The sequence below is a fragment of the Arachis ipaensis genome, chromosome B2, assembly GCF_059453495.1.
Source record: "Arachis ipaensis isolate K30076 ecotype BB chromosome B2, ASM5945349v1, whole genome shotgun sequence".
Classification (NCBI taxonomy): domain Eukaryota; kingdom Viridiplantae; phylum Streptophyta; class Magnoliopsida; order Fabales; family Fabaceae; genus Arachis; species Arachis ipaensis.
In genome coordinates this window covers 90322068-90349515 of record NC_142437.1, presented here as the reverse complement: position 1 = coordinate 90349515, position 27448 = coordinate 90322068, and the positions used below count along the sequence as shown (strand labels likewise).

The 27448-nt window shown below is 34.0% G+C and overlaps 1 protein-coding gene and 1 pseudogene across 1 annotated transcript in view; one reads left to right on the top strand and one right to left on the bottom strand.

The window, feature by feature from the left end:
- Positions 1 to 26562, top strand: part of LOC107627388 (TMV resistance protein N-like) — a 40780-nt gene extending 14218 nt beyond the window's left edge. Inside the window, exons 4-8 of the mRNA XM_021115952.2 lie at positions 20892 to 21415; positions 22648 to 23737; positions 24065 to 24355; positions 24669 to 24870; positions 25776 to 26562. Of these exons, the coding sequence (XP_020971611.1) occupies positions 20928 to 21415; positions 22648 to 23737; positions 24065 to 24355; positions 24669 to 24870; positions 25776 to 26440 (2736 nt within the window). The 5' untranslated portion in view covers positions 20892 to 20927 and the 3' untranslated portion in view covers positions 26441 to 26562. The remainder of the gene's footprint in view (positions 1 to 20891; positions 21416 to 22647; positions 23738 to 24064; positions 24356 to 24668; positions 24871 to 25775) is intronic.
- On the bottom strand, positions 1062 to 11247 carry LOC148574807 (uncharacterized; annotated as a pseudogene).
- Positions 26563 to 27448: the final 886 nt, after the last annotated feature.

The following is a 27448-nucleotide window of genomic DNA, read 5'->3' as shown; positions in this document are numbered from 1 at the left end:
AGGCAGTAGGTACTAACGTCACTTAAGTAACGACATAAATAAATTGTCAGTTACATCCAAAACAAAGTTACGAGATAACTACATAAACATACTTAGAAAATTTAAACAAGGGAAATTAGATGATATCAATAGTTTTTCTGTCAACCGCTTTCTTAAAAGCACCAACATTGGAGATCTCCAAGTCGGGACCTATAAGATTGATTTGGCCCAACATATTCTTTTCCACATCAAAAACTCCATCTATGGCAGCTTGCTCGACCTTTTTTACCGAAAGGGAGAGATCGTCAATTCACTGCATGAGCTCCGAAACTTGCTGTTTGTATTTCTCTTCCCTAGCGTCAGAAGACATTTTTGCCTCTTCCAATGTCTTAACCTTGGCTGGCAGGCTCTCTTTTTCTCCTTTAAGAACTTTCATGGGTTCATTTATGTTTTTAGCTTTTGATTTTGCATCCTTCAGTTCTTTCTCCTGCTCTAACACTTCAGATTGAAAGATAGCAATTTTCTTCTCATCATCCCTGGTATAGGTGGACGAGCGAAGCAACATCCTCTAAACACGAGGCAGAGTTTCTTCCAAAGGGAGTTTTGTGAAACCTAACTTCGTTCTCTCGTTAAGGAGATATTCATTAACAAACTCAGGAGCTTGAAACTCTTTCTCCAAGATACATCCAAAGAAAGATGGAGTATGAACCTTAGCTATGGGGCTCTTACCTCTTTTTTGTTTTTTCTTGATAGGAGAAGGGGGAGGAGAAATATCCTCAACATCATGAACTTCAGCTCTTGAGTTAAAATTTGGCAGAGGCTGGATATTGCTTAGTATAGCAGAGGAGAAGACCTTATCACCACTACCCGGGTTGGCAGCAACCATTAGCATCAGAAGAAGTCAACCTCCTTCTCATTGTTATAATATCCCCAATCCCCCAGCCATGCCAATTGTGAAAAAGAAAGAAGAGAAGGAAGGAAAATGGTGAGATCGTCAGAGCGTCAAATTGCATAATTAAAAGACCAAACGTAAAGTATTTACCAATGGCATTTCGATCTGCATGCTCGTCGGAAAAAATAGTTCAAAGACTTAAGGGATTTTCATTCCAAAGCTCCAAAAGCATTTGGATGCTCGCAAACTTGGAAGTGTTAATACCTTGCAATTGGATCTTAGGGAACAATACATTAAAATTCCAATATAAATTAAACTTTTTTTCATCTTCTAAAGTCATAAAAAAAGGCATAGTTTTCCTCTACCCTCTCAATCTTAAAAAACTTTTTCTTAAAACCATGGTAAGACTCTTCAAAAAGAGTAAAAATTCTCCTATTTGGGATACCTCTAAAGGAGATAAACCTGCAACCCTGGGAGCTAAAGTAAAAAAAATAGAAGAAAACTCTATAACATGTATTCAACCCTAAGAAGGAACACAACAACTCAAACCCTCGGATGATAGCCCAAGTGTTTGAATGCAATTATGAAGGAGCGTAGCTAGTATAACTTAAAATGTCTTGTTGAAAGCTGGAGAACAGAAGACGAACTCCAAAACATGTAAATAACGTCTTATACATCCATAACCAATCAGGTTTGTAACCCGCATGATGGTTGAAATGGTAGAGGCGATCATTCGGATGAGGAACAGAAAGCACATATAGATTTTCCAAATCAAAATCAAAGATAACCCCGGCTTCTCGCATAGCTTCAAGTTCGTCTTCGGTGATAGTAAAAGGAGTAGATCTCACTTCCTCGGAAACCCAAGAGTAAGGATAACACGTTCACCCTCACGTTGAGGAGGACACGGAACCGGCCTAGAGGATGACATCCCGACTCATTCGTGAGAAGCTACCACCTTATTCCTCGGCATCTCGATATACCTACAAGGGCACCGCCACCATATCATAGAGGAAAAATCCTTTTCCTTCCTACGAAGAAGAGATTATCTATCCCTAAAATATCAAAATTTCCATAGAAAATGCAAAGAAACATGCAAACTAGTCGTACCCTAAGGAGGGGAAAAACTAGATAGTGGTACCCCCACTAAATTGATTCGGTTACTAAATCAGAGAGAACCAATAGAGGAAATACCAGGCAACAAAGAAAATATCGCATTTTAGGAATGATAGCACACATGCAAAAAATCTATTCCATTTTCACAAAGCATAAAGGAACGAACAAAAATGTGAGTGCAAGGAGAACAAAATTTTTACTTAGATAAGAACCACAAGGAAGGAGAAGTAGATGAGAAAGTCGCAAGGGTCCAAAACACCGTGACAAACAACGAAGAGAATTCCTCTTTTCTTCAGAGAATAGAGGATGGCTTTTCTAGAAGCAAATGCAAAAACAAGAGATAGCAAATGCGAAAATAGGAAATGAAATAAAGTAAAGTAAAGTAAAACTTTCTCGTAAGAGTAAATGCTTCATTAATTGATTGATTGATGAAGAGAAAAATGTAGAGGCGATGGTTCAGAAATGATTCGAAAACCAAGAGAAGAAATTAAAACCGCTTCCGAAAGGTTTCTTTTTGAAGAAAATTTTTTGGGCGCTTAAAAATGCCCAAAAGGCAAGAAAGAGAAGAGGGTTACATGGGCCCGGTCCATTAAAACTTGGGCATACTTGACAATGTCGCAAGCCAAGAAGCCCAAGTTGGGACACTGTTTTGGACAATAATGAATATTGAGAATTTGACTATACAGAATCATACATTACCAACGTTATGCGAAGAACACGGGTAACATAAATACGAAAATAATTCTGGGTTGGTAAAACGGAAAACAAGCAAGACAAATGTAAATTCGAAGCAATAAATGTTCAATGGATACTTAGGAAAACACATAAAACGGGAGCTCTGCAAATTGGTAAGACAAGACACATTATCACTACTAGAAACGCACTACTAACTTAAACTTTGGAGTGCTTGTAGGTTGTCTTCCCGGCCTGGTCTGAACAATTCACATTGGGATCTGGATTCTCATAAGTACGTATCAATAGTTAGGTACGAACACTAATCTTCAACCAGGCTCACCTAAGTTACATACTTGCATCTCATGTGGTTTCCCAAAGTCGCATGCCTCTACCACTAGAACAACATCAATCCAAGGTCATGAGTTTAACCCATATTACAACAGTATCTTGCTCCGATTAGAATATGAAATTGCACAAGAGGCTGAACGGAAGAGCGTTGATGTAGATCAATAAGGAAGAGACGTTTTATTGGAAGTCAAGAAGACAAGAATTTTGACCTCAACCTCACATGGCACAAATTCTGACAAAAAGAAAAAGGATTCTTCGAGAGTTACAAAAGTATAATGATATACAACTGATATTACTTTGTCAATCTTGGCAATTTTTTAGGAACATCTATTTCATGAAAAAATTACTTTTTCATATATAGATCGAATTGATGCAAACCTGACATCATCAAGTTAGAAACTGCCAATGCAAGATACCCACTATGACATTCTCAAAGAGCATGCTTGATAAAAGAAAAAGGGTTGAACAAATACCTAGCCGAATTAAGAAGACACAACAACCAAACTTGTAACTCAGATAAGATAAAAGAAAATTGTAAACAAATGTCATGAACTCGATTGCAAACAAATTCTTCTAACAAGACAAATCATGTCTTTCAGAAGAATGTATCTCAAATGTGTTCACCACATCCAAAGTCGAGAAAATGACTCATTTCTTGACATCTCAGGCACCGTTTATACCAGGTAAAAGCCAGGAGTAAAGAGAGGCATAACAGCCCTGGGAAAACTTTTGAACTCAAAAGTTTTAGGTACCAAATCCACATTAGCACATGTTGGTTATCAAATGAACAAAAAGAAGTATCATAATTAACTTACAAAGTAGAAGCCTTACAAATTAATAAAGTCCTAGAGAAGATGACCTAGACTAGTATGACCTCCTTATTTGACTTGAAGAATAAGCTTTCACCATTTGGTGCAAACTCTACCTATCTAGAAAAACTTGATCTCATATCACAACCACCAATCCATGTACTATCACGAGCCTAGCAGAAAAGGCAAAATTGAAACCTGTAAGACATAAATTACTAGAGACATGGAAAGCCTAGCAACCATAAAAAAAACTATACAACTTAAATGTATATAGGCAACTTTATCTTTGTTTTTGCAAGAATAAATATAGTAAAGTTCCTTTTTAACATTGAAAATTTCTCCTTCACCAAGATCTTAGCATCAAGCTCTTTAAGTGCACTAACAAAATAAGGACCTCGTGACTAATGAGGCTAATATTCTAGAATCTTTTGACTTTAACCTTAAGCGTGAAACAATGATCAAGTTTTGGAAGACTGCATGACCAAGATGAAAAGCAACCAGAACACCAACACCTCTGACATGGACAATCTAAGTTGGTGGTCCTCCAACAAACTAGGAAACAAGCTAAGAACCATCCTAAAAGACAACTGCACCGACTTGTGGGCTAGAGATGGAGGCATCCTAAGTGCTCGTATTCAATAAGTCCTAAGTTGTCACATTCCAAATCATTAAAGAACACCAACCAAAGGTGGTTGCCACAATAAAAAGTTATCAAGATAAATTCCTTATTTGTTATTTGAATTTGAGTTAATTCAAGCCCAACATATTGACAATAAAGAAGATAAAAGAACCAAAGTTCTATGAGAAAACCACAATATAAAGCTGAGCATACAAAAAAAGGTTATATTGAAGAGATCCTACTAATGTCGAGTTCAAAAAAGCTAGAAGACTTCATTTCTTGAATACCTTAAGCTTGGATCCGATCTCCTAATAGCAATTTGCTCTCATCTATTGGAACCAACTCTAAAGTACAAAAAGGTCGACCCATACTAATTTTAGAATTAGCAACCTTAAGAGGGTTAAACTCCTGACTTGATCTGAAGAGGGTTCAATTCCTAAATCGTCTTTGAAGTGGTTACCTCCTTTCGAAAGCGAAATGAAACACATAGCCAAAATATTGAGGTGTATAAGTAAAAATTGTAAGCTCAAGAAATGTGAGGACTTGCCAAAGGCAAGAGACAAGTCCAAAATAGTAAAAACAATAGTTGGTGCTAAATCCAGAAATCATAGAGGCAATACAACTTACAAAAGGGGTAAAGGAGAGCGAAAAGGCAACTTTATAAAAATGGAAAACATTATAAGTCAAAAAAGCATAAAATCGATTATACTAAAACTAAGATACATGAGAAATAAGCAAGAAACTCAAGTAAACATGCATACGAAATTGTTACAAATAGGTAAATAAAAAACTCATAAGAAAACGATAAAAATGCAAAAGGTCCATATTGAAGGGCAAATAACTTGCACGCCAAGAATGTTAAAGTTAATATCTCAAAGTACAATGTATTTAGTGTTACAAAAGAGACATTTTTGGGCTAAACAATCCAAGATAAAAAAAAGTTAAAAACTACATCAAGAAAGAGAAGCATCAACGATCTAGCCGTTAATCATGATTTTCGATAGATCAAGCATGGAAACCTGAAGGTCAGGGGAAGAATAATAACATGAGCCTCCAAAATTATCATGGCCTCATCTACCCCAACAAAGGTGTCCTCTCTGAGTTGTCTGCACTCAACTTCAAGCTTAGCCAGTTCCTTTTTCATGTCTACATTCGCCTGCTCCATGTATATTAACTTCACTAAGTTGTGCAACTTTTTCAGAATAGAATTCTGACCTCGACCTTCCCCTTAAGCTCATTTTTCTCAATTTTAAGGTCTAATGTAATGAGATACAAAGAATCTAATTTCTAAGCTAATCACATCATGAAGTTGAACATCAAAAGAGATTATCTCCATCTAGGCAAGAGCCACGAATGTTATAGAAGTCTTTTGAGCCTAATAAAGGTTTATATACAAATCCTATGAACAAGCTCGAATTGGCAACATCAAAGAGAAGGGATGCATATATGAAAGTCACAATGGGAATTTCATACGAAAGTATTGGCAAGTCAGATGTCACTTCCGCTTTCTTCTTCTTAGCAAGATTACTATTTGAGTCAACCACCTTCTGTGGATTCAAGGATGGAACATCAGAAGCCAGAGAATTAGTCTTTTTCCCATAAAAGAATAAAAATTTGTAAAGCGTAAGATATATATACCAATCTCAATTTGAAAAAAATACAACCTTTTCAAGATCAACATACACTTAGCTTCAAAAGGAAGTTTAAAGACCACCAATTGACACTCAAAGAAGACCTCAACCGCCAACCTCTCCTTCTCATCCAAGTCTGTGAAATCATACTTTAGCAACTCCACATGCTCACACTAATATATATTGAAATGGAGTTTACCCTCATGTGACAAAAAAAAAAAAGGGATGAACACGCTCATGAGAACAGAACATGAAGAAGATGGTTTTGAACTCATTGAAGGTATCCTCAAAGAGACCAAATATCTTTTGACAAAGGTAAGTGTAGAAAGATTGACATTAATGGAACCCATTAACATTAAATGCCTTGGTAATGTTGCAAATGATTTAAAAGCCCTTGACCATTGCCCAACTATATGGATATAGTTAGGAAGGAGCAAGATCAAAATCCTTTATTTGAAAAGATAAAAAAAAGGATTCATGCATAGACACTGAATGAAAAACTCGAGAATATTTTAAGTTGAAATCATATACTTGCTTGTCAATAGCCAATACTGTGGGTTCATATTTGACTTTTCCATCTACATTTGCCCCTATGGTTGGACTTGATGAAACAGTGTGAGAAATCCTCATCCACCTCAAATGTTGCCCTTAGGATGCTATCAACCCATTTTAACTCTTCGAGTATCTTGGAGGGGAGAGTAAGGGGAGCTTTCTTAAGGGAGTTATCCTTAATATGACAACATAATATGTACAAGAGAAACACCATCCACATAAGAAGCTCAAAAATAAGAAAGTAGTTCCAAAATAAAAAATATCAAAGGGTGCTACAAAACTAATTTACTAGTGGTTCCTTCCATTTACTCAAATAATTTCCTTCCTATAGGCCAACAATAAAATTCACTACGACAGAGCACAACTAGCACCACCAATGCGAAGGGATCACACAGAAGTAGAGACACCACACATAACATCAACTACCACCATCATTATGCTACTATTTTTGCACTCTAAGCAAAGGGTAAAAAAATAAATGGAAGCATTCTACTAACGAAGTCAGAATGCACAATAAAAGAAAGAAATGAAAAGAACAAGAAGTATATGGATACCAACCTTAGTTAAAGGATATATGGAGAATAGAAAACAATAGACAACAAGGCCAATAGCAATAAAAGCAATAAGCACATAAATCTTTCTTTATGCAAATGGTAGCAGTGACAAAAAAATGAAAGGAGAAGAAGTTTTTATAAAATAAATGAGATGGAACAAAGAGAACATGGGTGAAAAAATATCTTTTCACTATATTAATGAAATGTATTCTAATAATGTCAGTGGCAGTTTAATGATGAGTGTGAGGAAATTCAAAAGAGACACACGTCGCTAAGGATAACATCGAGTTCATCTCTATAGACTTAAGGTCATAAGCTCATACCAGACTTTGTTAAGGCATAGCCTAACTTCCACATAAGAACGTCATGAGAACCAAGTATAAAAATTGAAAATGACGATTAAGCGCACAAGGCAACGATGACAAAATCAGACACTGGGACAAAGCCCTTTTAGAACACTTTTAACTTTATAACAGCAGATGTAGTAGATCAAGAATACCTCCACTATGTGAAAGCAACTTGAGATACGAGATCTTAGACCAAACCTTACAAAAGCACACTTCAACTCCTCATAGTCAGCCAATGAGCTTGGTAGTCAACCATTGATGATCAACCAAGATAAGCTGCAAAAAGAATCTGAAACAATGTACAATACCACGAGACTTTAGTCTAGACAAACAGCATCGAGTCTACAAATTGTAGAACCTATGCACAATTACTCAAGAGGGGGGGGGTGAATTGAGTATTGCAACAACAATGAATCTTTTTGCGAAAGTTAAAGACAATATACAAAAGTGTTATTGTACTAGTATTTTTCCAAGAGCTTAACTCAATTGCTAAGCATTTATAAGGAGCTTTTACTTTCCAATAGACACCAACTCAAATAAATTGATCAAGCTTTTCACCAATCGGACTTAAGCTATTCCTTAAGTACTTACGAAGCTACTTTTCGATCACAATTTATTTGCTCAAAGGTAAAAGACAATAATATTGAAGAGATGAGTTTGGAGAGATGCAAACGCTATTTAGAGTGGTTCGGCACAATCCTTGTCCTACGTCCACTTTCTTTCTCAATCGCTATTGAGAAGTTCCACTATTGCCAAGCTTCAAGGTGCTCGCGCAAAACCTTTTACAATCCGAGTCCTTAGTTTCTAACACCTCACGGTATATGATCACCACTCGTATACTAACCCACTCCACTTAGAGATACCTTCTCTAAGATTTGCCTTGAGTACTTAGTATACTTCTTTGGTATCCTCACCGACTATAGTGTTTATAACTCTTGACTCAACCTTGGAGATCACACTCCAATTTACAAAGTGTACAAGAAAACAATTCTCAAAGAATTGTTGAGACGAAATGAGTACTCTCTAGAAGAGTGTATGATTACAAGTTTAGCACTATTGAACCAATTGATATTGCTCTCTCAAATTGTGTATTATAACACCAAAAAAAAAATGTGTAGAATGAAAGAATATGAACAAGATAGTTTGCAAATACTCAAGTATTTGAAATAAGGCTTCAATCCATCTATTTATAGACTCCCCAAACCTTAGAAACGTTGGGGAGTTAATGGGATGGAGCCTTTTTGTCAAAACTAGCCGTTTTTTATGTTTTTGAATCATTTGCATCGATGCATAACACTTTTGCATCGATGCAAATGTGTCTTTGAAGCTGAAATTTGAATTTTCAGCTAGGTTGCATCGATGCAAACATCTTTGCATCGATGCAACAAGTCGTCGCATGCTTTGCATCGATGCAAGATGAGTGTGCATCGATGCAAACCTTAAAGAATGGCTTAAAATCACTTCAAAATACTTAGGATTGATCTCAAACTTGTTGGAGTCAATTCCTATGCTTTTGTACCTTTGAAAACAAGTTTTTAAACCATTTGGCTAGCATCGAATTGCAAGATGTGCATCAAAACATTTTGTGAGTGTGTGTTGAGAGATTTAGCAATTGGTTCTTAACAAGAAGTTACCTAAGTCCTAAGACACTATACTTGTCTTCAAATGTTGTGGACTTGAGTTTCTTGTTGTTGTTGTGTTGCTTTCAACTCTTCATTCCTCAACGTTGAATGTTGGTTGATCTTTCAACATGCTTGTTCATTCAAGTTGTTTGTTGGTTTGTCTTTCATGTCGTTTGTTGGTTTGTCATTCATCAAAACCTACGAATACAAACTTCGCATACAAGCAACATGATTTACAATTTCCCCCTTTTTGATAATGACAAACCAATTTTGAGGATATGCATTTATAAATGATTTTGAAAGCAACAATAATGCACTTTGTTTTATAGAAAGCTTTGGAGAAGACTTCACAAAAAAATTTTTGCAGGAGTTCCCCCTAAATATGTGCATTTGTTCCCTTAAAGGGCGTTTATCAAAGAAAACGATTTAGATATCAAAAGTTTTTGCTTAGCGGAAGTCTTTTTGAAATCATTGTTTCGCAAACTTATTTCTTCTTTTCAAATCCTCAAACTTCTTCTTTTTCAAAAGTTCAAAACTTCAAATATCCTCAAACTTTTCTTCCCCCTTTTGACATTATCAAAAAGAAAGGAGTTTGAAATGTGTCATAGAAGCATGCATAAAACAATGAATTTTTTTAAGTTCAATATCTCTATTAATCTCAAGGATGAGATATTCCCCCTTTCAAAAAGAATTTGATTTCCTCTTTTTATATATAACAAGCATGCATAATTCCCCCTAAAGAAGTGAAATATATCAAGGCATGCACATTAACTTAAAATAGGGGTACCAAGCCTATTTTGAGTTATTCACCAAATAAGCATACAAGCATTAATCATTAAACAAAATTATGAAGGAAATATCAAAGTATTTAAACCATAATAGAAATCCTTAGCTTACTAGGAGTTAGTTTAACAATTCATATAATCAAATAAACATAAAGCAATAAGAAGTGACTTGATGAAGAGGAGACAATCAATCTTGGTCTTCATCATCATCATTATCCTCTTCATACGGTAGGTGGATGCCGAAATGCTCATATAAGTCATCAATACGACGATCCAAGCGACCCGTGCGATGATCTACACGAGACACACGACGATTAAGTGCTTCAAGTTGCCTACCATGCTCTACTTCAATCCTTTGGATGTTTTGGTTGATGGATTGTAATTCTCTCATTACATCAACCAAGGAGGGTGGTTCTTGAGCTTGAGGTGCTTGTGGAGGAGCTTGCTCTTGAGGACCTTGTTCATCAACATTTCTTCTTCCCATTTTGTTGAGAATATGAGTGTTGATACAAGATTGAGGTGGTACTTCCTTGGCAATCTCATTTGATATATCAATACCAACATAATCAAAGACTTTAGACCATAGGCAAAGGAATCCTAATCCACCATTCCTATCCTTCATCTTGAGCCTAATCATATGTTGTACTATAAAGTATGGCCAATTAATCTTAATCCCATTCATCATAGCCCACATGACAATCAAATCTTCATCATTGACATTCGCATGCCCGGATATTCTAGGTTGCAATACATAGGTGACTAGATATAACAAAGTTCTATGTTCCGCACTCATTGAATTGCAACTAATTTTGGAGTGAGCTCCTTGTACAAGGTTGAACAAATGCATGGCATTGTCCTTTGAATAACCCCATTCATCAATTGGGGTTTTACCACCTTGAAACAAGTCACCTTGATTTGGCAACTCCCAAATGGTGGCTAACTCATCACCATCTAGCCTATAATCCTTTCTTCCTATCTTGAAGAATAATGTGAAATTTGATTCATCTTCCTCATTAATCTCAAGCATGAGTGTACTATAGGCTATGGCAACTAAATCCGGATAATATTTACTCTTAATTTGAACAAAATCCATGAGGCCTTGATGAACTAGAATAGCCTTAAGAGTATCAAACTTATGAATGACAAGAAGGGTCGGATCCAAATACCTCGGAGGAATTTCCTTTCTTCCGGCGAGCCTTGCCTCATAGAATTGAAGATCTTCATTAGAAGCAAAGTACCTTGCCAAAGGATGATCATTTGGAGGTGGAACCACACTTGAAGAGCCTTTTGACTTCTTGATGGTTCTCTTGATTCTAGGCATTGTGGATGGTTTTGTTTTATGGGTTTTGTAGAGGAGAATGTGGGGACTTCAAATATGTAATTTGTTTGTAGTGGGTATCTAAGTTTTGTGAGTTGTATGAAGCTATATGTGAGCTTGTTTTGGAGGTTATGGAGGTTTGAATGTGGGGATATGAGTTGTGAGGTTGAAGATGATGAAAAAGTGGGGTTTTGTTGCTCAAAAATGCCAAATTTACGTGTTTTTGTGCAATTTGGTCGTGTTTGCATCGATGCACATAGCACGTTGTGTGCTTTGCATCGATGCAAAGCTTGGTTGCATCGATGCAACATGCATCATTTTGCCCAAAATCACCAAATTTTCATCCTTTGGTGGTTCTTTCTTCAATCCTTTGAGTTCCATCATGTATATACTCACTTAAACTATTATAAAGTTCAATTTGTTGATCCTCCATTGTTTATAATCTTCAAATTCTTCAATCTACCTCAAGATTAATCACTCATTCATCAACTCATAAACCTACAAAACAATGGCTAATTGGATATCTCCAATGCTTAAGTTAGTAAGAGATACAAAAATAGCAATATAAATACAATGAATTCAAACAAATCATATTAGATTAGAATCCAAGATACCAAGTTCATTTCGGATGTTAAAAAAACTTTCTTTACATAAAGGTTTAGTGAAGATGTCCGCTAGTTGTTTACTAGTTTCGACAAATTCAATAACCACATCACCCTTTTCAACATGGTCTCTTATGAAGTGATGTCTAATCTCAATATGCTTGGTTCTTGAATGTTGAACCGGATTCTTGGTTAAATTTATTGCACTAGTATTATCACATTTGATAGGAATGTGATCAAGCATGAGTCCATAGTCCACAAGTTGTTGTTTCATCCATAAAATTTGGGCGCAACAACTACCGGCGGCTACATACTCGGCTTCGGCGGTAGACAAGGCTACACTTACTTGTTTCTTACTATGCCATGAAACAAGAGAGTTTCCTAGCAAGTGACAAGTGCCGCTAGTGCTTTTCCTATCCAATTTGCAACCGGCAAAATCGGAATCGGAATAACCAATCAAATCACAAGTGGATCCTTTCGGATACCACAATCCAACATTTAATGTTCCTATGAGATACTTCATAATCCTTTTCACCGCACTTAAGTGAGATTCCTTAGGATTAGCTTGGTATCTCGCACACATGCATACACTAAACATGATATCTGGCCTACTTGCCGTTAGATAAAGTAATGATCCTATCATGCCTCTATACTTCTTTACATCTATATTTTTACCTTGTTCATCTTTGTCAAGGTAGCAAGTAGTGCTCATTGGTGTGTCCATTGCCTTAGCATTGTCCATTCCAAATCTTTTGAGCAATTCCTTGCAATATTTGGTTTGGCTAACGAAAGTTCCTTCTTTTCCTTGTTTGATTTGAAGACCAAGGAAGAAGTTGAGTTCGCCCATCATGGACATTTCAAATTCACTTTGCATGAGGTTTGAGAAAAACTTGCAAAGTGATTCGTTAGTTGAACCAAATATTATGTCATCGACGTAAACTTGTACCAAAAGGATATTTTTGTTTTCAATCATGATAAATAAAGTTGTATCAACCTTCCCTCTTCTAAAACCCTTTTCCATTAAAAACTTGCTCAAACGTTCATACCAAGCTCTTGGAGCTTGTTTAAGACCATAAAGAGCTTTCTTGAGTTTAAAAACATGATTAGGATTTTCATAATCCTCAAAACCGGGAGGTTGTTCAACATATACTTCTTCTTGAATGAAACCATTAAGAAAGGCACTCTTAACATCCATTTGATAAAGTTTGAAGTTATAAGAGGATGCAAAAGCAAGTAACATCCTAATAGCTTCTAATCTAGCTACGGGAGCATAAGTTTCGTCATAATCAATGCCTTCCTCTTGATTATAATCTTTAGCTACCAATCTAGCTTTGTTTCTAACAATTGTACCATTTTCATCGAGTTTATTTCTAAAAACCCATTTTGTTCCTACAATTGTTTGATTACTTGGTTTAGGAACCAATTCCCAAACGTCATTTCGTTTGAATTGGTTAAGCTCCTCTTGCATTGCCATAGCCCAATGTTCATCATCAATTGCGGACTCAATGGTAGATGGTTCAATTTGAGAAACAAAAGCACTATATGCAAATAAATTTCTAAAAGTGGATCGAGTTGTTACCCCTTTCGAAACATCACCAATGACGTTGTCTAGAGGATGATCCTTTGAAGTACGCCAGTCCTTTGGAAGTGCATTTATTTGTGCTTGTGATGGTTCAATTTCTTCAACTTGAACACTATCCTTTGTTGAGCTTGTAGAGGCTTCATTTAAATCTTTTTCTTTGTCTTCACCATTCAAATTTAGTGAATCAAAGTTTTCTACATTTTCATCAAAATCTTTTCTAGCATAACAACGGTTAGTTTCATCAAAAGCGACATGAATACTTTCTTCCATAGTCATGATGCGTTTATTATATACTCTAAAAGCTTTGCTAGTTAAAGAGTAGCCTAAGAAGATTCCTTCATCAGCCTTAGCATCAAATTTGCCTAAGTTATCTTTTCCATTATTTAGAATAAAGCATTTACAGCCAAAGACGTGAAGGTGGAAAATATTTAGCTTTCTTCCTTTGTACAATTCGTACGGTGTTTTCTTAAGAATAGGTCGAATGATAATCCTATTCATAACATAACACGCGGTACTAACCGCATCCGCCCAAAAGTACTTAGGAATATTAGCCTCATTGAGCATAGTTCTCGCCATTTCTTCTAAATGACGATTTTTCCTTTCAACCACACCATTTTGTTGTGGTGTTCTAGGAGAGGAAAAATTATGCTCAATGCCATTTTCTTTACAAAAAGTTTCAAAAAGATTGTTTTGAAATTCTCCACCATGATCACTTCTAATGGATGATATATGCAAATTCTTTTCATTTTGAATAACTTTGGCTAATCTTTTGAATGCTCGAAATGCATCACTCTTGTTTGCTAGGAACAAGGTCCATGTAAATTGAGAGTAATCATCAACAATAACTAAAGCATAGTAATTGCCACCAAAGCTTATAGTCCTAGAAGGACCAAATAAATCCATGTGCAAAAGTTGTAATGGCCTTGTTGTTGAAACAATGTTTTTGGGTTTAAAAGAGGCCTTTACTTGTTTTCCCTTTTGACATGCGTCGCAAAGGACGTCTTTTTCAAAACGTAGCTTTGGTAAGCCAATTACTAACTCTTTAGAGACCAACTTGCTAAGATGGTCCATGTTAGCATGAGCTACTCTACGATGCCATAACCAAGTTTCATCATTTTTACTAACAAGGCATTTCACATCATTTGAGGAAACTTCATCTAGATTAATCATGTATACATTGTCAACACGGTGCCCAATTAGCACAATTTCATTAGTGTCTTGCCTTTTTATCAAACAACATTTTGAATCAAAGGTGACTAAGTTTCCTTTGTCACAAAGTTGGCTAACACTAATGAGATTATGTTTGAGACCTTTGACAAGTATAACATTATCTATTGAGGTAGAAGAATTTTTACCAACTTTTCCAACGCCGATTACTTTGCCGGTGTTGTTGTCTCCATAGATCACGTTTCCTTCGTTTGTAGGCTCTATTGCGGTGAACTTTGATTCATCGCCGGTCATGTGTTTGGAGCATCCACTATCAACATACCAATTTGTATCCTTAGCTCCAACACGTACCTACAAAACAATTAAAATTGGGATTTAGGTACCCAAGTGAATTTGGATCCTTGATGGTTAGTATGAGCATAATGCCCATAAGGTGCCCATCTCGTATCTTGACTACGAAAGTTTATATGTTTAATTCTAGTAAAGCATACGGGTGCTATATGACCTACTTTATTACAATAATGACATGACATTTGGATTATGCATCCTATGCATGTTTCTAAATGGTTGCCTAGGTTGTTTCCTAAATGCAACATCTTTTGATCTATATGCATTGTGATTATAATTTCTAAATGAAGCATGTTGAGGAGGATGTTTAAAGGCTTCATTCCTTTTAGGCATGCTTGCCTTTTGGGCTTGCGGTTGCCTAATAGGAGTTTTAGTATTTTTAAATTTTCCTTTTTCAAAACCTAAACCTTCCTTATTATGAACATGCTTTTGGTTTTTCAACATTTTATCCAAGTTCTTTGAAGATTCATTGAACTTAGCTAAAGTGTTCTTAAGATTTGTAATTTCATTTTCATGCATTTTACAAGATTTGTATGGATCACTACTTGTGCTACACTTATCTTTTCCAAGATTGATATTCTCGTTTTTCAACATCTCATTTTGTTTTAAAAGATCCATATTCTTTTTCTTTAGGAGAGAATAATCTTGGGTAAGTTTTGTGTGCACCTCAAGTAAGGCATCATATTCATCTTGTAAATTAAAAGAAGTGGAGTTGTCATCACTAACCTTTTCTTCGCTTGCCATTAAGCAAAGATTTGCAACCTCGTCGTCATCGGAGTCGGATTCATCCTCGTTCTCCCATGATATGTATGCTTTCTCCTTCTTCTTAAATTTCTTGTTTTTGTCCTCCTTTTGAAGTTTTGGACAATTGGGTTTAATGTGTCCAACTTCTCCACACTCATAGCATTTTGGTACCTTTGTTTTACTCTTGAAGTTTTTCTTCATTGCAAACTTATTGAATCTTTTTAATAAGAGTGCAAATTCTTCATCTCCTTCTTCTTCATTATCATCACTCTCTTCTTGTAGTGATGTTGTTTTAAGGGCGAGACTTTTCTTCTTGCTTTCTTCACCTTTTTGTCTATTTAGCATAGTCATTTCATAGGTGAGAAGATTACCTTGTAGTTGATCAAATGTAAGTTGATCATAGAGCCTTCCTTCCACAATGGCGTTCACTTTGGAGTTCCATTTTGGTGTAAGGCTTGTAAGCACCTTGATCACAATTTGTTTATCATTGTATTTTGTGCCAAGCATGCTTAGGTTGTTGAAGAACCTATGCACAATTACTCAAGAGGGGGGGTGAATTGAGTATTGCAACAACAATGAATCTTTTTGCGAAAGTTAAAGACAATATACAAAAGTGTTATTGTACTAGTATTTTTCCAAGAGCTTAACTCAATTGCTAAGCATTTATAAGGAGCTTTTACTTTCCAATAGACATCAAGAGGGGGGGTGAATTGAGTATTGCAACAACAATGAATCTTTTTGCGAAAGTTAAAGACAATATACAAAAGTGTTATTGTACTAGTATTTTTCCAAGAGCTTAACTCAATTGCTAAGCATTTATAAGGAGCTTTTACTTTCCAATAGACACCAACTCAAATAAATTGATCAAGCTTTTCACCAATCGGACTTAAGCTATTCCTTAAGTACTTACGAAGCTACTTTTCGATCACAATTTATTTGCTCAAAGGTAAAAGACAATAATATTGAAGAGATGAGTTTGGAGAGATGCAAACGCTATTTAGAGTGGTTCGGCACAATCCTTGTCCTACGTCCACTTTCTTTCTCAATCGCTATTGAGAAGTTCCACTATTGCCAAGCTTCAAGGTGCTCGCGCAAAACCTTTTACAATCCGAGTCCTTAGTTTCTAACACCTCACGGTATATGATCACCACTCGTATACTAACCCACTCCACTTAGAGATACCTTCTCTAAGATTTGCCTTGAGTACTTAGTATACTTCTTTGGTATCCTCACCGACTATAGTGTTTATAACTCTTGACTCAACCTTGGAGATCACACTCCAATTTACAAAGTGTACAAGAAAACAATTCTCAAAGAATTGTTGAGACGAAATGAGTACTCTCTAGAAGAGTGTATGATTACAAGTTTAGCACTATTGAACCAATTGATATTGCTCTCTCAAATTGTGTATTATAACACCAAAAAAAAAATGTGTAGAATGAAAGAATATGAACAAGATAGTTTGCAAATACTCAAGTATTTGAAATAAGGCTTCAATCCATCTATTTATAGACTCCCCAAACCTTAGAAACGTTGGGGAGTTAATGGGATGGAGCCTTTTTGTCAAAACTAGCCGTTTTTTATGTTTTTGAATCATTTGCATCGATGCATAACACTTTTGCATCGATGCAAATGTGTCTTTGAAGCTGAAATTTGAATTTTCAGCTAGGTTGCATCGATGCAAACATCTTTGCATCGATGCAACAAGTCGTCGCATGCTTTGCATCGATGCAAGATGAGTGTGCATCGATGCAAACCTTAAAGAATAGCTTAAAATCACTTCAAAATACTTAGGATTGATCTCAAACTTGTTGGAGTCAATTCCTATGCTTTTGTACCTTTGAAAACAAGTTTTTAAACCATTTGGCTAGCATCGAATTGCAAGATGTGCATCAAAACATTTTGTGAGTGTGTGTTGAGAGATTTAGCAATTGGTTCTTAACAAGAAGTTACCTAAGTCCTAAGACACTATACTTGTCTTCAAATGTTGTGGACTTGAGTTTCTTGTTGTTGTTGTGTTGCTTTCAGCTCTTCATTCCTCAACGTTTAATGTTGGTTGATCTTTCAACATGCTTGTTCATTCAAGTTGTTTGTTGGTTTGTCTTTCATGTCGTTTGTTGGTTTGTCATTCATCAAAACCTACGAATACAAACTTCGCATACAAGCAACATGATTTACACAAATATCACTAGATGCCTGACCTACAAGATTGACCAACATATAAAGGAATCTGATGTAGGCCCAACATCGATCCTTGGATTCCATCTTGATACGATAACCCAATTTAGGTTGCAAACCAACTACAAAGCCTTAACGTAGGAATCTCTCCCTTTGACTTGGAGACTAAGCTCTCTAACCTCATGACTTAGTGATTATGAACATGACTTAGATCCCAAGCTAATAACTGCCCACATCTTTAGAAATAGCTCCTAAAGAGGTGATCATGGATAAACTATATGTTTTCAAGATCTAGTCCCCAATGCAAGCTCCATATAAATACCCACATGTATGAATAATTAAATCTTACTATTATCTTCTTTACTAAAATGATTAGAGTCCTTGTAAGTGCCCTTAGCCACACTAGGACAATGACATATAGAGCATTCTCAGAATTTTCTATATCCAAATTCAGATTCACAACACTCACATAAAGTCTCAAGAATCCTTATTGTAGCAATTCTCAAATTGAAAAAAATAGTTATATAATATTCTTACCATTAAAAGGCTATCTTTAGCCAAAAGCAAACTAAAAAATATAGCTAGAGTTAATAGAAAATCATCATAGCCCACTATCAAGGGAGTTGAAACTTAGGAAGGTTCTTAATAATGCATTTAGATACTGTATCTAAAATAGAAATATAAAGACAAAACACATAAGTAAAGAGAAGAAGACATGTATTTTTTATCACCATTTTATGAAAATATAGAAAATACATAAATTTTTAATCTCTAAGAAAGAAAAATTGTGTCTTCCTATTTTCATAACCAAATGAAATGTTGTGTTTATTATCTATGTATTTCTATTTCAAAAACAGTCTATAAACATTAGACCAAAGTAAGGAGTGTTGCACCCCTTGCTAATTAAATAAATTTCAACTCTCCATTTTTTATATTTTATATCAATGGCTCAAATTTAGAGTTTATAATTTAGGATTTAGGATTTATAGTTTATAATTTAGGATTTAGAATTGAATATTTAGAATTTAAGAAAGTTCAAAGTTTTTTACTTAGGCTTTAAAGTTTAGGCGTTTAAGAAGCAGTACACTCTATTTTTTTTTTGAAGTGCATTAACATTCGCTGGCAAACACATATAACATTAATGTTGTCTGGTCAAATTTTATCTTTATTAATTGAAATGTCACTTCTAATGTCTTATGATCCTTTTCTTTCTTCGATAACGATCTTTGACAATAAACACTCATACATACTTTTATTTATTTTTTCATTAAGACGATTTAATAATCATAAATTTATTGAGTAAATAATCAAATTGGTCCCTAAAAATTTACGCAATTTTTAAATCAATTCTTAAATTTTTTTAATGAAATCTATCCTTAAAAGATTTTAAGTTAGTCTAGTTAGTTTTTCCGTTACTTTTTTCCTGAATGGTTACATGTCCATGTCAGCACACATGTGTCTCCTGATTGAGTGTCAGCGTGATAACATTATGAAATTTGATCAAATCAATCCTAAGCGATAAACCTAATCCTAAACCAGTGCATATATATCCCCTTCTTTTGGAGTGAAGTTGTAGTGCTCTCTTGACCTGTTGTCAGTCTAACTCTTCTGAGAGCCATGAAGAGGAGGCAAAGTTTGACGAAGAACTACATGATGATGAATGAATGCATGCATTTGCATTGAAGCTTTTGTAAGAAACAGTGAATGATGCTTGGAAATGATCTATGCCTATCTGTATTTATAATCATGACTGTTAAAGCAGTGACTAAAAGACTTAATTTATTGGGCAAGTTGATGAAAAGGTAGAATTTCCACAAAAATCAAGTAGTGCCATATTAGAATCAGAACCTTCTCTTCTTCAAATGAATTTAAACAGCAGCACTTTGCCTTCCCCACAATTTCCTGTTTCTCTATTGTAATCAAGGTACGCATGCCTGTGGAAAAACTTGATTTTTGTTTGATACAAAAAATAAATTTGAAAGAAAATTTTGTATTAAAAGGGGAGAATGCAACTGATGTCTAATGTAATCACTTAATCCCCAATTTTTATCACTACTTGCTTTCTATATAACCGAGCCTGTTTATTTGTACTTCTAGTTGTAGGATATAAAAATTATGTTTTATTTTTCAATAGTAAGTATATATATATATATATATATATATATATTGTTTTGCCTGTGCTTTTGAAAGATTCATTACCATTAATATTTACAACCAATGTACTTCTGTTTCTGTATCTACTTTTGCTTTTGAAGAAGTATTTCTCCCAGCAGCCCTCAAAAATAAGGTCAACGCCCCCATATTCTAATTTATTTTGACTCATTGACTAGTACTTTTTCTTATATACATTAGTTTTGATTTCTAATCATGGAAATCATTTTCGTTTTTGAAGCTCGGTAAAACTTTGAGAATATATGTTCTCCCTGCATCTTAAAGAAAATTGTTGCTCTCTGTTGCCTTTGCCATTATTGAACACATTGGTGTGCAGAATGTAAGGCTCTCCACTCACATTCTCCAAGAATTCAAAGTCAATCTCGTCCCAATTCTCCACTCACCAGTTTGGGATTAGGGTTTATCGGATTGATTTGATCAAATTTTGAAAAGTTATCATGCTAGTAGTCAAGGATCATTTACTCATACTAGTTATGCTTATATTGAAAATATGTGCTGTGTTCAGTCAAGAGGCACTTTATTAAAAAAAAAAACAAACAAATGATTAGAAAATTCTAAAGCAAAAATAATTAAGAAAAATGTATCTTTATAGGTAAACATATTTTTTTAGAAATCTAGCAGCCAAAATGCCTACTATTACCCAGAATTGAATTGATGAAATTTGAGTTACCGCTATATATGAGATCATAATATTTGATATAGTTTGTTGATAAGTTGTCATGACCTAGTTTCAATTCTCTCTCTTTTTCTCCCATATTTTATTGAATAGCTTATGAAAAATGTCAAATGAGTTTGTTTCTCTTTTTGGCAATGATAATGTGTTATTTTGTTCTTATATAAATTGTTTCTTTCAGATACATACTTCTATGTGGATTATATAGATTCATACAATGAGTGCCCTTCATATCATGGCTTCGTCTTCATCTCAGATAAAATATGATGTCTTCATCAGTTTTAGAGGTTTAAACACCCGTCGCGGTTTTCTAAGCCATTTGCTTAAGGCATTAAGGGAGAAACAAATTGATACATATGTGGATGACAGGCTCAAAGAAGGAGATGAGTTATTGCCTGCCTTTTTTACAGCAATTGAGAAATCACAAATTGTATTGGTTATATTTTCCAGCGATTATGCTTCTTCAAAATGGTGTTTGGAAGAGCTTGTCAAAATAACAGAATGCATGACAAAAAATTGGCAAATTGTAATACCTATCTTCTACAATATAGATCCATCAGATGTACGACGTCAAAAGGGGTGCTACCAAAATGCATTTGTTCATCATGAAAAATCTTTCAAAGACAACATCATGACTGTAGAAAAATGGAAACATTCCTTGAAAAGAGTTGCCAATTTATCAGGATTTCATTCCATAAATTTTGGGTAAGTGTAGATATATTCACTTTAATATATATTATGACATCAGTATTTGACTTTTTCTTTTAAACTTTACCACACCATTGAGTTTGCTATTTTTTCAAACAAATACACTACTCAGTATTTCAAGCTTATGATGCATAGCAAATTGCATGTGTAAACATTACATCACAATTTAGACATGACTTGGGTTACTTAAAACTGGGTTGCTTTTGGACTTGAACGTGAGGTCCAGACTCCCTTTGGGCAGCGTCTGACTTTTATTGGTGCCGAAGTGCCGCCTTCCAAGTTCTTCGAGAGGAGGTGGAGGGTGATATCTGCAAGGTGCTTCGATACTTAAGTTAGCAAAGGTTAAAATAGGTGTTTAGTAGATTGGATCTTGAATATACTTGAGTGTGTCAGTGTATTTATAATAGAGTAGATAACCATCTTTTTAGAATAGTTCCACCTTTAATGGAGGATAACTGTTTCCTTTTTTAGTGGGCTTTTATTCATTTTGAGCCTGACTATATTTTTGGGCCAGGGTATGAATAATTTTCTAGAGAAGTATGCGGTCATAGAGCCTTAAAAATAAATTGAAATCCATAATTGACTTGGTTAGTTGGTTGAATTGCAAAGAACTGACAATTTAAGGTAGCAAAAATATGGCTCTTTTAGAAGTGAGTTATTTTGACTTGGCTAAAATAACTCATAACTTAAGTAGGTTCAAGCCAAATGGGAACAAATTAGCCTATTTTCTGGATTCTTTTGTTTCGTTTTTGTTTTTCTTTATAAATGGAAAAATCACATAGTTTCTTATACAAGTTCATGAATAATGGATGATGAGACTTGAGAATTTATACAAGTCGTCATAGTACTTATTATTGTTATTATTATTATAATTATTATTATTATTGGTTAACAAATAAAGAATATGATGAAACTACTTGTATACCATGAATTGCTTGTTGAACAATAATGTTAGGTAGCCAATTTTTTTCAGCCAACATTAATTAACTTTTTTTTTAATTATTTTGTTTATTTAAAATTTAGATCCTAAATTATAAATCCTTAACCATGCACTAAATTATAAACCCTAAATAGTATTGACTAAATAAAAGTTGGTTCCATATACTTTCTTCTTTAGTAATAGTCAATCATAAATGAAATGTTATAGAAAAGAAAAATATATTTTTATGAGTTGTTTCATATTCTTTGGATGATTGATAACAATAAATTTTGTTTACTTTTTGTTATAGGACTGAAGTTGAACTTATTGAAAAAGTTGTACAACGTGTGTTAACAAGGTTGAATTACATGCCCCGAATTGAGTTCAAAGGTCTTATTGGAATCGATAAACCAATTGAAGAGCTTCAATCAATGATGTCATGCACTGCATCAAAAGATGTTCATATTATAGGAATTTGGGGTATGGGTGGTATTGGTAAAACCACTATAGCCAGTGCATTATTTAATATATTATGCTCTGAATTTGAAGGTTGCTGTTTTGTTCCAAATGTCAGAGAACAATCAGAGAAGAATGGGATAATCCAATTAAGAGATAAACTTCTTTCCATATTGTTAGAGGAAAAAGATCTAAACATTGGTGCTAATGGAGTACCAAGTCATGTTTTGAGGAGACTTGGTCGCAAGAAGATTCTTGTTGTTCTTGATGATGTTAATAATCCAGATCACGTTCAAAACTTAGTTGGAGGACATAAATGGTTGGGTCAAGGTAGCAGAATCTTCATCACAACTAGAGATAAGCATGTGATTTGTAAAGAAGCCGATGATATTTATGAAATTGGGGCATTGGAACACCATGAAGCTTTGCAACTTTTAAATTTGCATGCCTTCAATGGAAGGAGCCTACAAATGAATCATCATAATCTTATAACAAAAGTAGTTGATTATGCCAAGGGAATCCCCTTAGCCTTAAAGGTGTTAGGAACTTTTCTTTATGGAAAAAGTGCTAAAGAATGGGAAAGTCAATTGCAAAAACTTGAGAAAATGTCATTCAACGAAATCCAAAATGTTTTGAGATTAAGTTACGAAGGACTAGATCGAGAAGAAAGCAACATATTTTTATATATTGCTTGTTTTTTCAAAGGAGATGATAACATTAAAATTTTACTGGATGCATGTGGTTACTCAACAGCTATTGCTTTGAAAACTCTTCATGACAGAGCTCTTATAATTGTTTCAAAAGATGGAAAGCACGTAACCATGCACGATTTGATTCAAGAAATGGGTCGAGAAATTGTTCGTCGGCAAAACATTGAAAAGTTTGGGGAACGAAGTCATTTATGGGATCCTATAGACATAACTCAAGTACTAAAGCAGAACCAGGTATGAAACTAGATAACTTATTTACTCTCTTAATTAGTATCTTTTGAACAATAGTTCGTTATATCTTTACTTAAACTTTTTAATTGATATGTTGGTCAAGAATAAGGAGTTTAATTTTGATGCATTGACAATATAAAATAATTTACACAGTCGTATAATTATATATGTTTTTATGAATAACCATTCACGCGGTCAATTTTTTTGCTGATGTGATGTTATGTCATTAGTGCACGTGTAAAATTACTTTATACGAATCAAAATTAAATTTCAAGAATATATCATTTTTCTTTTGGAATTACGTATTTCGTATTAATTTTTGTTGGATAGGGGACTGATCGTATTGAAAGCATAACCTTCAACATGTCAAGTGCTCCTGATCTGAGGTTAAATCGTCATTCCCTTGCTAAAATGAAAAATCTTAACTTTCTGAGATTCTATTCATATGATACATATGGGGTGCACCTTCCAGAAGGCCTTGAAAAATTGCCAGACAAACTAAAACTTTTTCACTGGGATGATTACCCTTTGGAATCCTTGCCCACCAAATTTAATGCAGAGAATCTTGTTGAACTTGATATGCAAGGAAGTTACGTCAAAAAACTTTGGAATGACGTACAGGTGCGTGGAAATAATATTTGTTTACTACTTATAATTAAACACTTATAAAATATGTTTATTGCATGGTGAATATAATAAGATATGAGTTTAATTTTGATATATATATATATATATATATATATATTTAACATAGATATTTAATTATATATTTAACATAGATATTTAATTATATTCATCTTTCATGCGATAATATAAATAAAATTACTTTTGTTAATGCGTTATTACGTGGTTGAATACATGTTTAAAATAATTTTACTTTACTACTTTTGCCCTCTAAGATAATTAACCTATTTTATTTGATAATTTGAAACAGAATTTGGCTAATCTAAGACGCATTGATCTTGATGGATCCAAGCAATTGATAGAGCTTCCAGACCTCTCCAAAGCCTCAAATCTTGAAACATTATCACTCTGTGACTGTGAAAATTTGCGCTCTGTTCATCCATTTATTTTCTTCCTCCAAAAACTAATTCATGTGGACCTAGAGCGTTGTATAAGGTTGAAGAAACTCCCAGGTGAGTTATGGTAATATTCAAGCAAATGTTGAGATTAATTCATTGTTAAAATATTTTCATAAAGTTAAATTACCTTCTAAATTTTTTTATTAAACTTAAATTTTATAGAATAACATATTTATAATAAAGTCCAAACTATGAAGTAATAAATATAATAAAATAATGATAAAAAATATATCATGAGTTAGTTGGATTTGATTTTGTGAAAAACTTAGCTGTATAGAATTATTGATAAATGTGAGCATACTAATAGTCTTAAATTAAGTTTAAAGATTCTTTAATTATTATTTTAAAAAATAATTCCATGATGTTCCAATATTTTTTTAATTGTTATCTAAATTTTGTTGAGCTTAAAAATTAAAATGGATGTACTACGAAAGTTTTAAAATTATATATTAGAATCCAAAAGATATTATTGAGAAAAAGTATGATGCTTTAGATATAATTTATAAAATATATTACAAGATTACAAGACTAAATTATAATTTTAGAGCTAAACAAAAAATGAGGCAGCTATTATACATGATAATTTATGAATTTCCACAATTCAAATTTCCAGAAAGCTCTAGCATGAAGATCCAACGAGACATTCCAAAAAATAGATATTAAATAGAAGATATAGTAAAAACATGCATTGAAAAAACATTCCAATATAAAGTTTTTAGTTAAAATTTCTAAAAATATAAAAATATTTTTCTAAATTCTAATCACACGTCCCTCTGTGATATGTCACATCATTAACCGATGCTATATAGTATACATACGTATCATTTAATATATTAGTAAAATAGTAATAATAGTTGGCTAACAATTGCAGAAAAATATAATGGAACTTTACATACTAAAAATGCATAAAAAAGATCAAATTGAAGTGAAATATATGATAAATATGACGATGTATTTAGGTAAGTGTAGCAGCAGCAGTAAGGTTGAACACTTGAACCTATCAGGATGCAAGAGTCTAAAGCATCTGCCAGATAGCACATCCAAATTAGAATTTCTTAAAGAGCTTTACCTTGAAGGATGCCAGCAACTTGACACATCAAACCTACACATTTTATTTAGTGGGTTATCATCATTAGAAAGGCTCAATTTGGGTGGGTGCCATAACTTGGATAAACTACCAGACAATGTCAACAACTTATCATTGTTATGTTGGTTATCAATAAAGGGAACTAATGTGAAGAGCTTGCCAGAAAGCATCAAACATCTTCGAAAGTTGAGATCTCTCTACTTGGGGAGTTGTAGGAGGCTTCAATCATTGCCTGAGCTTCCACCTTCTATACAATACTTGGAAGTCAGTGATTGCACATCCTTGAAAACAGTGTTCACTCCAACACCTAAAATACTCAAACAACACGTCAAATTGTTCAAGAAACAAATAAGTGAAGATGACTTCAGGAGGTATGAAAGTGGGCCGGATTATTTTAACATATATTTTTCATTTGAGAATTGCCCAAGTTTGGATAGGAATGCACTTCGTGTTCTTTTAATATATCTTGGACACTACAATAAGGAGAAGAGAGCAGTTATGGAAAAGCAAATTGAGAAAAGGAGAGCATCCTCATAAACGATTTGCATGCTCACCTATTTGTTAATTATTGTTGCATAAGTTATATCATATTGAATTGTTAGTTATAACTCTTTGTATACACTATTATGTTCATTTTTTCCTTTTTCATATATTCTCTGCTTCTTTCATATTTGTTTTAAGAAGAAAACACTTGAATTATTTTATTTCTAAAAAATGTTATATCGGACACTTTGATCTCTAACAAATTTTTATTATTCTAAAGTTTTTAAGATGAATTGATCCCTCCATAAAAAAAAAAGATGAATTTGTCTTATAATTATAGTGGTTTTTTAGAGGACTTAATTTTCTTATGATAAAGTTTGTTATATAGTACTATTTTGCTTAATACGTATATTAAAAATTTTATTAAAGAGGATAAAGAGACTAATCTATTTGACAAAAATAATTCTAAAAAACTTTTATAATGATAAAAATTTATCAACAACTAAAATATTTAATCTAAAATTTATTAAAGAATAATTTGGTATTCCTACCCCTTTTTTAAATGAACATCTCACTAGTATTTTTCTATATACTATGTTTTCTTTCTTTGTCCCCAAGTATTACTTAATAATATGAGTAAAATTCCAGTGCGGTTCCTAGAAGGACAAAGTGATCTTTGTCCAAAAAATGGTACCCCTTGATTCTTGTTCCTGCTTGTTGTGAGACATGGTGGTCTTTCCATCATCTCCAACATCAAGAACTGACGGAATTTACTTACGCGTTGATGTGATGAGTTGTTTGGTAAGTGTACGTGGTAGTGTCGCTGAGTGGACCTCTAATAATGCCACTGACAAAGCGCAGAAAGAAGGATCTGAGAGCGTCAATGACAGACTCCTTGACAACGTCGACAGAAGTTAAAGGTGTAAGCTACAGAGGTAAAGAATGAATTTAGGGTATTAAAAATTTTGGTTAATTTGATGTAATACTCACACAAAAAAAGAAAGAGCAGAAGTGCATAGTAATGCGTGAGCATCTTTCCTATCTTTTCCAAGTGAATTTGCA